At 32.3% G+C, this 13,240-nt stretch overlaps 1 protein-coding gene across 1 annotated transcript in view; it reads right to left on the bottom strand.

Annotated features, from left to right (window-relative positions):
* The window catches only part of LOC129231790 (paramyosin-like), a 123,429-nt gene that overhangs the window by 62,342 nt on the left and 47,847 nt on the right, over nt 1-13,240 (bottom strand). Inside the window, exons 6-7 of the mRNA XM_054866168.1 lie at nt 3,229-3,474; nt 1,239-1,435 (exon numbers count right to left, since the gene is read on the bottom strand). Coding sequence (XP_054722143.1) covers nt 1,239-1,435; nt 3,229-3,474 — 443 coding nt within the window. The remainder of the gene's footprint in view (nt 1-1,238; nt 1,436-3,228; nt 3,475-13,240) is intronic.

The following is a 13,240-nucleotide window of genomic DNA, read 5'->3' as shown; positions in this document are numbered from 1 at the left end:
ATATTGAATCCATATAACTGAACTAATTTGAAGACGGATTTCATAAAGTTTAACAAACAAACAAATGTCCAAATCCAGATTTTACACCAGAGATGAATATGAGGCTTTAGTTTTAACTGAAGGTTTTTGCGTTTCAATTTCAAATTTGCCACTTAGGTTATTATGATATGCCGTCACTTGATAGATAGGGCCACCGACTTAGTTAACACTATTTGCAACGTATAACGACAGAGCAAGGACGCTGTCTTAGCTACATATATTGCAAATAATGAGCCATTACTGACGGCTGGGAAAAAAATCTCCCCATTGATGCTGAACAAGCCTATATAGTTGTCGATGAAAACAAAGCAGTAAACATTCCAACTGAATTTTTAAATTCCCTGGATACACCAGGAATGCGACTACACGATTTCCGGTTGAAAATTGGCTCAACAATTTATTCTTTTTCGCGATTAAAACTCACTTAGATTCTGTAACGGTACACGTTTCTTCATTAAAAGTCAACAATTTGGGTGGAAAAGTTTTAAAAAAAAAATGTTTGTGTTGTCACGCAATCCATTAATAGCGCCATAAGATTGAAACACATTTCGAAGGCTTCAATTTCCGATTTATTTAGCATTGGACCATAAAGAGATCCCAAGACCAAACAATGTCTATTTGCGGTTTGTACTTGAAATATACATATTTATCTCCTAGGAAAACTATCTATCACCTACTCACGAGTGGGAAAGTTATTATACTTATTCGTGTTAGCAAAAGACAGGTTAAGCAAAAATATTGTGCACAACTTAATGCTTAGATTGTTTCCAGTTTTCAAGTAATAGAAAAAACAATTCGAAATAAATGTTATCTACCTCATTTTTTATATATTTTTAATTTACTTAATGTTATTATGTTTTAAAATGGGCTAAACAACTTTGAACTTTATTAAAAACATTAATTTGATTTTATCAAAATAATGAGTAAAATACTTTTTTAATCCAACTACTGCGCCACAGCAACGCGTGGCTGGGTCAGCTAGTATATATATATATATATATATATATATATATATATATATATATATATATATATATATATATATATATATATATATATATATATATATATATATATATATATATATATATATATATATATATGTATATATTTTTTTGTGAAGTAAACGAGAAAGAACAATTGTCTTTAAATAGCAAATCAGTTTTTGTGCATTTTTTATGTTTACTATTAAATCTCACCTCAGTTCCTCAACCTCGTCAGCGTGCGCCAAGCACTCTGTCTCATATTTGGTCTTGTAGGTTGCACACTCTCCGTTAACCTTAACGAGCTGTCTCTCGATGTCGATTCTCAACTCAGATTCTTCATCCAGCTGCGTCTTGTAAGATTCTAACTCCATCTCCAGAGCGTGAACTGTTTGCTCCGAAGCGGATCGCCTCTGGAACATACAAACAGACGTTAAGGATTACGTTACTGAACAAAGTGTACAACGTGAGACGAGAATAATTAATCACAATCTGTAAACTACCAATCAGTTATGATTATATAATCAAAAATGAAGTACACCGGTTATACTCTCAACTCTTGCTAACTCGAGGTCTTATAACGAGAATACTCCTTTATTTCAAAGCTTTCATTGGATCTCAAACTCTGAGAAGGCTGTATGAACTTTCCGTAACTCTAACTACTAATAACTCGAAGGTTTTATTCGGTCTCTTGGAACTTCAAAATAAAGGCGGCTGACTGTATTACAAAAATGATACATTTCACCAAGCCTTACTGTCCTTCAACTTAGTCACCAGAACTGTGTACATCCCGTTTTCAACGATGTAGTCGTAGGACACCCGTCGTAGCAGGGCCTGTTCTGACGATAGTCTGCTGCCGCATGAATCTCTGGAACTGTTCTGAAACGAAATCTACAAAATGATTCCTTCTTCTTAGGAATTAACTCAAAGTCGAAAAGACATAAGCACCAGTGACTCGGACTTGATTCTCGAAGACGATGAATCACTTCATGGAATTCGTTTCAGAGTTCATTAAAGACGTTAACTCAGCTCCAAGCAATTCCTAATGTTGCAGATAGAGCAGCTGCTTCTGTTTCTTGAAAAAACTAAACAAGTGGTCCAGATACAGCACTAAAGAGCCCTCTAGATTTCATGCTGAGATGGTTACAAGAAGTCACAGACCGTAGAAGCAGTGATGCAGATTTGGGGGTCAAAACCTTTTTCAAAGGCATTGGTTTTAATAATATTGCCGATTCTAATACAATAGTTTTTATGCAGGTAAATACTTTCTGAAACCCCTCCAGAAGATACATTCTGGCAGCGCTTATGGGTGGCGTAATTATACTTCCAACTACGTTTTAAGAAAAATGCTAGAATATTGAAGTTTTTTTCGTTTAAATCTGAAACCTTAACATTATATTTCCCCAAGTTAGATAAAAATAGATATCTTTAACAAAACCAGAAAATTGTTAATGAATTATTAAAACTAATGTATTACAGAGAGTAACTTCAGTTATTTCCTCTGAAAACAATATTGGAATAAAGTAAACTTGATTGCATTGATCGGTGAACTTTGACTTTGAAAGTGTCATCTTAAATGCGGTGGCAGTCTCTGATTTGTATTTCGCTAGTTTTCGTTCCACTGGCCCCTAGCTGCTTTTAGTCTCAGAAACTCATTTATGTAGTAAAAAATATGGAATTCTATATGAAAACTCAGAATTTGTGATAATTTTGCTTTGTACATGATCCATTATCAAAATTTATCGACTTTTATCCTTGTTGGATGACTCCTTTCTTTCTCTCATAGCACTTGTAGTAGCCGAATAATTCAGAGTGTATCGGTTTGTTTTCTTATAACTGTACCACCATCGGAAAATAGCTTGAGAATTTCGACCCCCAATCTCGACAAGAGCTGCTCAAAAAATTAAATTGTTCCAAAAGTAACCTAGCCAAATGAATATTCAAAGGATTTGTAACGTTCCCCATAATCACACGTTATGGACACTTACGATTTTCTGCATCTTGAAAATACACCGACTTGCCCAAGGCCTAACCTATCAAGTTCACCACTCTTCAGCCATAGATGTAGTACTAATTTTCAGACAATGCAGAATACAACTGAACCCTTTTAGTAGACGGACAGGAGCCTTAAAAGCGCATGCATGTGGCTTAGCGCAAGTGCGCAAACAACATTTGAGAAATGAATGAATAAAGTATTATGTCTTACCCTCTCCTCATCCTCGTATTTCCTTCGCAGATCCTCCAGTTGAGAGGCTAACTGCAGCTTCAAGTGGTTGGTGTTGTCCAACGAGAGTTTGTAGTCTTGCACTTCCTTCATGAGGTCGGAATTCTCAGAGCTGAGTCGTGAACGCTGAGCCGTGATCTCGGTCACGGTGCGGTTCAATTCTTCGATGCGGACATTCATCTCGTGGATGGTCACCTCGTACTTCTCCACTGTCTTCTGGGCGGCAAGCTGCGTGACACAATGGAAATTGATTATTACAAGAAGGGCTGCTAGAGCTTGGGTTTTTGATAAATATCTTGGGCTCTTGGGATTTCGCATGAAATTTTTGTGTTTTGAGCTTTATTGATGAAAACGACGTAGTTTTTTAATATTTTGCGTTAAATCATAATATTTTCACTTAAGAGCAATAATCTGAGAGAGTGTAATGCCTGTGACTCATGATATCTTACATTTTTTTTCGAAAAATTACCAACTGTTTTTCATTTTATTAGAAAACTAAATGCAGAATTTTTCTTTCTAAAATTGAGTTGTACAGTTTCTGCGGTCCCCTAAAGGCTTGTGTGCGGTATTAAAAATTGAGCGAATTTTTGAGACATAAAAATTGCTATGTGCCACAATTCTTTCCAAAAACAGTTTATCTCCAAATTTTTTTTTTTTTTAATTTATTTATTTATTTATTTATTTATTTATTTTTTTTTTTTGTGTATGTGTTAAAGAATCAGACTTTAACATTTTTATTTTTTGGGATTTTTACAATATTGGTATTTTGTACTGATAGAGGGCAGCACCAACACGAGCCAAAATTGTTCACCTAAATTTGAAAAAATAAGGGTGGAGTCTTATGCTGTCATTTTTTAAATGCAACAATGTGATTGGATATTGAGACACAGCGTCCTTGTGCCATTTCGTTTTTGTGATTCTGATTTATCTTCAAAAAAGTCCAGTGCAGTACTCCTCGTGAAGCAGCATCATGTGGGTGCGAAATCTGTGTGTATTGTTCCAGCCGCAGAAAAGGAAAAAATACAAGTTTCTTCGATATCTGAAAACATCATGAGTAAGATATGGACTATAAGTATTTTAATGAATGTTCAATTATATTAATCAAGAAACTGTTTATTTAGAAGTAAAATTTTTGATCTTCGTCGCAAATCAACAAGTCAATACCCACTTGATGTTGCTGCAGAAATCATGGAACTTGCCAATTCTTTAATAGTCCAAGGAATTTATTAATTGCAAAACATCTTCAAGTTTTTTTTCAAGACGCCAATTACTACTTATAGTCGCAAAAATTAACAAGTTCAATATCACTTGATGTTGTTCCAGAAATAATGATCTTGCCGATTCATCAACATTCCAAGAAATTTATCGAACACTCAACTATATATAGCCTATGAACGGTTCTACTTAATCCTGTCATCATCTTCAGTGGACCAACAATAGTTCTTCAAAAATGTGATCTTCAAACGTATTAATAGTGATAAAGCAGTACATAGCCAATTCATTCGATAAAAAAAAAACAAAGGAAATAGCCGTTAAAATATTGAATGCATTCAAATGAGCAAAGAAATCGTCGCATTTCGATGCTATCCAAAATATCAACTAAGTACATAGTGAATTATCCAATTTCAAGTATTGTTTAAGCATAGATCAAATTGAATATATATATATATATATATATATATAGAATATTGATTGATATGGTTTTTTTTATTGTTGGTGATTTGGTTTAATATTTTTGATAAAAACATGATATCAAAATAAAATAAAAAGAATGATGGTAAGTTTTCACAAAAATTGAATTGTTGTTTTTTATGAATTTATTGTTGATTTATAATTTTCCACTATACGTAAATATATGGGATTTTTGCATTTATTCTTACACAACGCTTTAAAATATTAGTTTCATCATTAATATAAAAAAAAAATGATCCTTTATATTCAGTCTACTATGATCATTTTTATAACCAATTTAACATTTTATGGTGCCGTCTGAGCGAACTGGGGTTATTTTACTTATTTTAATCAATGATTGAAAACCACTCTGGATTATATATGATAATTTAATGCCAAAATGATTTTATATTATTATGGTTGAATATTTGTGTCATTTTTTTCATGAATGCATATATATATTTTTTTTGAGTTGCATATATATTTTGAATAAGTACTAAAATTTGTATCATGGCAAATTCATTGTTACCCCTCATCCCAACATTTTCTGGAGAAAACTCCGAGAATGTGCATGCATTTCTGGATAACATTTGTGAAATTGCTGAACTCGAAAAATGGTCAGCTGCAAAGAAAATAATAATCTTAAAATTGAGATTACGAGACAAAGCACAGGATTTTATTTCCGAAATCTTAAAAAGAAATGCCGATGCTACATTTTCCGAGCTTTCTCAAGAGTTAAAGAGAAAATATTCTTACACAATTTCTTTTGAATCTGCCCAAAAGGATTTCTGGGGTATATCACAAAAGCAGGGGCAATCCGTAACGGATTTAAGTGAATGTTTTGTTAAAGCCGCTGATAGATTTTTAAACCCAAATAACAACGCAGAGAAGGATCTTTTGGATTTAGTGGATAAATCAAAATTTTCCAAATTTATTGATGCTCTAAGGCCCGACATCAGAATTGAGGTTCAGAAGCAGGGTCCCAACACTTTCAAACAGGCACTTAAAATTGCGAAGCATGTTGAAAATGCCCTTAACAGTTCTGGGAATTTCTGTAACCCCCAACTGGAAATTAATGTTTTGTTACAAAGCCAGGAGGAAACTAATCGAAAAATTTCCATTTTGACAGAGTCTGTTAACAATTTAAAAAGTTCAAAGGGAATAAATGAGAATGCTGCAACTTTTAATTATGATGTAAATTCTCTTCAGGTGAATAGAACAAATAATTTTCAAGATAAAAATTTTAATCAGGGTCCATCAACTTCACAAAATCAAACCAATTTTGAAAATATTCAATGTCATATTTGTGGCCGTAATCACTGGACCACTAAATGTTGGTACTTTCCAGGTAATTCCAGGGGTCACAATCAAAACAATTTTTCCCAGAGGAACCGCTCAGGTCATAGGGGTTACCACAATAGGCAAAGGGGAAGAAATTTCAAACCGTACCACCGCAACTCCTCCAACCAGGGTAATTTAAACTAGTAGGGGGTATTCGAGGTTATGCTAGCCATCAGAATTCGGAACCCCATAATCATGTCAATGAGACTGTAGGATGGCAGGATCCAAATTTTTTTCAAGATAAATTTTTGTCAAATGAGATCAATGATATTTTTTCAAGGGATGATGTGAAAAATGTGCAGAAGATGGGAACCTTACAAAATTTTGATAATCACCATCAAAAAGATAATGAATTACAAAGTTTAAATAATAGGGTGCTAATGTCCTGCACTAATTCTGAAAATTCCTTACCCATCATCGAAATTACTTTTAGGGATTTTAAATGCTATGCACTTATGGATACTGGTGCGAATATTTCAATTTGTCAATTTTCTGTTTTAGAACAAATCAAGGAGGTTTCAAAATTAAATTATGTGTCAAGGGGAGTGAAAATTAAGACCGTAAATAATGAAAGCATAAATTGTAGGTCAGCTGTGGATTTAAAATTCAAAATTCAGGGGAAGTGGTTTTCAAATCTTTTTTTCACCACAAATTTTTCTTGGAATGCTAATTATCAATTCATTTTGGGGTATGATTTTTTTCAACGTAACAAAATTATTCTCGACACTGTAAATAAGAGAATAATAACTGACAAAACTAAATTAGACTTCATTACTATTTCACCTAATGAGCAAATCAAGCAGGCTAATGCTATTTCTGCAACCAATGATACCATTGTTAATGATGTTCAGGAATTTTCAACTAATTATTTCAAAGTGAAATCTGCTCTTAATGTTAAAATTCCTCCAAATTCTTTTGAAATTGTAAAAATGTGTATTCCTAAAGAACTTAAAAATTCCAATTTATTGCTTTTTTCACCAGGTAAAATTCAGGATAAATGTAGCATTAATTTTTCTCTGCATTCTGCCAAAAATGCTGAGGGAATGTACATCATTGTTGACAACAATTCTGACACCGATTTTATCATTCAAAAGAATCAAGGTTTAGGTACTGTTCAGGAAATTTCTGAAAATGACTTCGAACAACCTTCTGATTCTCTGACCGCTCAAGTAAACAATTTGACAATTCAGGAAATTAAGGAATTGAGAAAGAAAGAACTTTCACCTGATGATTTTTGCTTAGATCACCTTAATGAGGATGACAAAAATAAAATGACAAAATTATTAATGGACAACTATGAAGTTTTTTCAAAAAATTATTTAACACTTGGCTCTACGGATTTTATTGTACCTGAATTTAAACTTTTTCATGACTTTCCTCTGTCAACTAAACCATATCCATTACCTCGAATAGCTAAGCAATTTGCTGAAAAGGAGATTAATAAGCTTTTAGAGGCAGAAATTATTGAACATTCCACTAGTAGTTATTCATTCCCTTGCATTTTTGTCAGAAAGCCATCAAAATCAAATGATCCCAATGCAAAACCAAATTTTAGAATGGTAGTTGATTATCGCCTTTTAAACGCTATTACTGAGCCATTCAAAATCTGTCTACCAAAGATTTCAGAGATAGTGCAAAATATTGCGGGTAGAAAATTATATTGTGTACTCGATTTAAAATCAGCCTTTTTCCAAATTTTATTAAAATCCGAAGATAGGGAAAAGTTAGCATTTTGCTCCGAATTGGGAAATTTTCAACCCAAGCGTCTTCCTTTTGGCGCAAGGAATAGTGGGAGCTACTTCTGTTCTCTGATTACTCATTGTTTAAAGGGATTAAAGGGTCCTAACTTGCAATTTTTCCTTGATGATATAATTCTGGCTGCTGATGATATAGCCCAGTTATCAAATCTTCTCCAGCAGGTATTTGATCGACTGAAACTCTTTAACTTCACTCTCGACCCAGCTAAACTTCAACTGTGTAAACCCTCCATAACATACTTAGGTTTCAACATTGACCATAATGGATATTCTCCTTCTGAGAATAACATAAATAAAGTAAATAAATTTCCTATCCCGAGGGACACCAAGCAGGTTCAATCATTTTTGGGTATGACTAATTACTTTAGACATCTTGTTTTTGAGTATGCTGAAATTGTCGCTCCTATAGTTAATTTGACTAAGAAAAACACACCATTCTTTTGGTCAAACGAATGTCAGGATGCTTTTGAAAAATTACAGGATGCCATTTTAAACAAGCCAACACTAAAAAATTTTGTAAAGGATGCTCCTTTATTTTTGGTTACTGATGCTAGCAAAATTGCCATTTCAGCTATACTTATGCAAAAAATCAACAACCAATTTTTTCCAATTGAATTTTTTTCTAAGCAATTGTCACCTTCTGAATCAAAGTATTCTTCTGTGAGGCGGGAATTTTTCGCTATTTATTCTTCTATTAAACATTTTAGGGAAATTTTATATGGAGTCAAATTTACTCTTTTTTGTGATGCAAAAGCTTTGACGGAATTCCTACACATGGAAAAACAACCTGACGTGGTATGCAGATGGATTTTATTTTTAAGTGACTTTTCATACGACCCACAATTTATCCCTGGGGCAAAAAATCCAAGCGATTTCTTAAGCCGCGTATATGAGGAAAATCAAATGACAGTTAATAACATTAATCTTTTCCAACCAAAACATAACTTGTCGAAGGACATTATTTTCCAGGAACAGCAGAAGGATAGGGAAATTTTAGAAATTATTGAAAGATTGCAAAACAATGATAAAAATACTTTGGAAACATTTTGTTTAGATGATAAAATTTTACTTAAGATTGTTGAGGTAAAGAAGAGGAATAAAATTCAAAAATTTAAAAGGATTTATGTTCCTTCTACTTTAAGAAATGCTGCTATTGAAAATGCCCATACTCCACATTTTGCTGCTCAAAAGACGTATAATTTTTTGCAAAAATTATATTTTTTTCCATCCATGTTTACTGCTGTTAAAAAATTTTGTCGAGCCTGTCCAAAATGTCTGGCCAATAAGACCAAGCGCAATAACACTGTACCAAAATTCATTCCTAAAAAGGACTTAAGCCCTGGTTCATTTTTATCTTGTGATTTGGTAGGTAAATTATGTAGATCGGTTGATAATAAGTTTTTTATTCTTACAATCGTTGATCATTATTCCAGATTTTTGGAAACTTTTAGTTTATCAAATACTTCTTCTACTAGTATAATTAAATGCTTGAACACTTATTTTTCATCTTACGGAGTTCCTAGGGTAATTTTGACTGATAATGGTCTTAATTTAATTTCTGATGAGATTGAACAATTTTTTAAGGGATTAAACATTGAGCATAGAAAATCTTCAATATACTATCCTCGTGGGAACTCAACAATTGAAAGAACCCATCGAATTTTAAAAGAATCCGTCGCATCCTTATCTGAGAATACATGTGAATGGTCTCAGAAACTTCAAATTTTTAAACTTCATTATAACGCCAGTAAACATGGTGCTACTGGTTTTTCTCCTGCTGAACTATTTTTGGGTAGAAACATCAATGTTCCAATGCAAATTTTTTCTGATATTGATTTAGTGTCTCATTATGATGCATATGCTAAGGAAATGGCTAAATGTGCTGATGAAAATAAAAAAGCCGTGGCACAGAACGAAGACAAATATTTTAAACAACACGAAAATCAACTCAAGGGTAGAAAAATACACAAATTCCAAATTAATGATAAAGTATTCATTAAAATTTTAAACAAGCCTGGTGCCTTGATGCCTAAATATAAAGGGCCATTTACCATTGAAAGAATTTTTAGAAATGACAATTATTTATTAAAGCCGCAGGAGACAAATGATAAAAGCATTAAATTGCATTGTAGTAAAATTTTTCCTGCAACTTAAATGATTTTTTTTTGTTTCGGCATTTATATATTGTAGTATGCATTTGTATTGTTTCGTCATAAGATCTATGTAATCACTTTAATGATTAATATCAGATTAGCTACCTGATATATGATTGCAATAATGGTTGATCATTGTCTAAAATTAGCTACTTTGGAGAATGTTGTAACTAACACTGCAATATTTATTGTGAATTATCATGGAAATTTTCAGGAAATGTACAATTGTTGCAATTTGAATGTTGAACAGTTTTTCAGTTTTAATATGTTTTCATATGCATTAGGAACCACAAAAATTTTTTTTTCCCTTGATAACTCTTTCATGCTAATCCAGAGTTGTTTTCAATTCCATTGAAAGCATTGTGAACTTACCATTTCAAAATTTTTTTTGAAACTATTTCATTGTGATATCATGTTTTTTTTTCCTTTGGGGGGGAGTAATGTTAAAGAATCAGACTTTAACATTTTTATTTTTTGGGATTTTTACAATATTGGTATTTTGTACTGATAGAGGGCAGCACCAACACGAGCCAAAATTGTTCACCTAAATTTGAAAAAATAAGGGTGGAGTCTTATGCTGTCATTTTTTAAATGCAACAATGTGATTGGATATTGAGACACAGCGTCCTTGTGCCATTTCGTTTTTGTGATTCTGATTTATCTTCAAAAAAGTCCAGTGCAGTACTCCTCGTGAAGCAGCATCATGTGGGTGCGAAATCTGTGTGTATTGTTCCAGCCGCAGAAAAGGAAAAAATACAAGTTTCTTCGATATCTGAAAACATCATGAGTAAGATATGGACTATAAGTATTTTAATGAATGTTCAATTATATTAATCAAGAAACTGTTTATTTAGAAGTAAAATTTTTGATCTTCGTCGCAAATCAACAAGTCAATACCCACTTGATGTTGCTGCAGAAATCATGGAACTTGCCAATTCTTTAATAGTCCAAGGAATTTATTAATTGCAAAACATCTTCAAGTTTTTTTTCAAGACGCCAATTACTACTTATAGTCGCAAAAATTAACAAGTTCAATATCACTTGATGTTGTTCCAGAAATAATGATCTTGCCGATTCATCAACATTCCAAGAAATTTATCGAACACTCAACTATATATAGCCTATGAACGGTTCTACTTAATCCTGTCATCATCTTCAGTGGACCAACAATAGTTCTTCAAAAATGTGATCTTCAAACGTATTAATAGTGATAAAGCAGTACATAGCCAATTCATTCGATAAAAAAAAAAAACAAAGGAAATAGCCGTTAAAATATTGAATGCATTCAAATGAGCAAAGAAATCGTCGCATTTCGATGCTATCCAAAATATCAACTAAGTACATAGTGAATTATCCAATTTCAAGTATTGTTTAAGCATAGATCAAATTGAATATATATATATATATAGAATATTGATTGATATGGTTTTTTTTATTGTTGGTGATTTGGTTTAATATTTTTGATAAAAACATGATATCAAAATAAAATAAAAAGAATGATGGTAAGTTTTCACAAAAATTGAATTGTTGTTTTTTATGAATTTATTGTTGATTTATAATTTTCCACTATACGTAAATATATGGGATTTTTGCATTTATTCTTACACAACGCTTTAAAATATTAGTTTCATCATTAATATAAAAAAAAATGATCCTTTATATTCAGTCTACTATGATCATTTTTATAACCAATTTAACAGTATGAAATATAAGGGTCTAGCTTAATATAATAAACGTTAAATTTGCCGCAACTAAATGCCCCAGAGTCAATGAAGGTCACCAAAAAGTGGCATTTTCGACTTTTTTTAGCATTTTTGAGGTCTAAAAGCAGCTTGCACTTTTCAGTTGCCCCGACAAAATTAGTGTGGTTCGAAAGGCAAGTGTTCGCACTTATGATTTCCGTTACGTTAGACCGAAATGCGGAAAATGTCATATTTTATCGATATTCCAACTGTCGTAACCTCTTGCGCGAACAACATATTGGAATATTTTTTTTGCCATTATTATACTATATTATGTGTCTTACCATTACAATAAAATCCCTTGAGGCGAAATGCTTCAAAAAATTTTGAATTTTTTTTTCAACTTAGCCTACTTTTGTAGTCTGGCCTTTTTGCTTTTTGATACTATTTGCCCGACTTAATGTTATGCTAATCATAAAGTTTGCAATATAAAGTGATATTTTAATGCCCGTGACACAAATATGAAAATTTTGATATTTATGTAGTTTTAAATATGGCATTAATAACATTTAAGGGAGACTGGGGACAGTTGATCCCATTTTTTTTTTTTTTTTTTGGAGCTTATAACTTTTGTTTGATTCAATAGAGCATATAACGTTACATATTTAGAACAGTCTTTTTCCCGTAAAAATGGTGTGCCGTTTTTTAAAATACATATATTTGGACAAAATATGTTTCAGAAAATCCAAAACTTTGTAACAGAATTTCTCTTCTTAGTACAAAGAGACTTGATCGCAGTCTCTCATGAGACTTGTCCTGGGGCAAAAGAATCCTTATATGTACTTTAAATGCAAGTCAAACATTTACTATTGCGACATGGTTATCATTTTCTCATTAAAAAAAATCTTATCAAATAAAAAACGGAAACAAAACGAAAACAGTAGCTAATAAAACTCATATTTAACAAACAAAACTCTCTAATAAGAAATAACTAGCATCGCTAAAGAAACTTATAGTTTTTCATCTATCTTGATTAAGTATAGAACGAAAATTAAGTAATAAAAATGCTCCTAACCTAGTTGGTTACATCTACTACTAAGATTATTACTGCCGCCGGCAGGTAAAGATCAGTAACTGCAAATTTTTCATTTTCCAATTTTTTGCATTGTCATTGCATTTTTGTTCGTCAGCTTTTTGAACATACTTGCTCTTTTCGTTTCCGCTAAAAAAAAAAACGAAAAAAAACGTCTAGTTTCAACCTTTCCCTATTCTTATCGTTGAATTCAAAACGTGTTTCTTCAAATATCTCGAAAACTCATCCCTGCAGATACTGCATTTACCTGCCTACGGCAGATTACACTTTAATTTTCCAAAATAATTCTTGAATTTC

The sequence above is a fragment of the Uloborus diversus genome, chromosome 1, assembly GCF_026930045.1.
Source record: "Uloborus diversus isolate 005 chromosome 1, Udiv.v.3.1, whole genome shotgun sequence".
Classification (NCBI taxonomy): domain Eukaryota; kingdom Metazoa; phylum Arthropoda; class Arachnida; order Araneae; family Uloboridae; genus Uloborus; species Uloborus diversus.
Note: the sequence above shows the minus strand (reverse complement) of the source record. Positions and strands in the feature narration are given on the sequence as shown.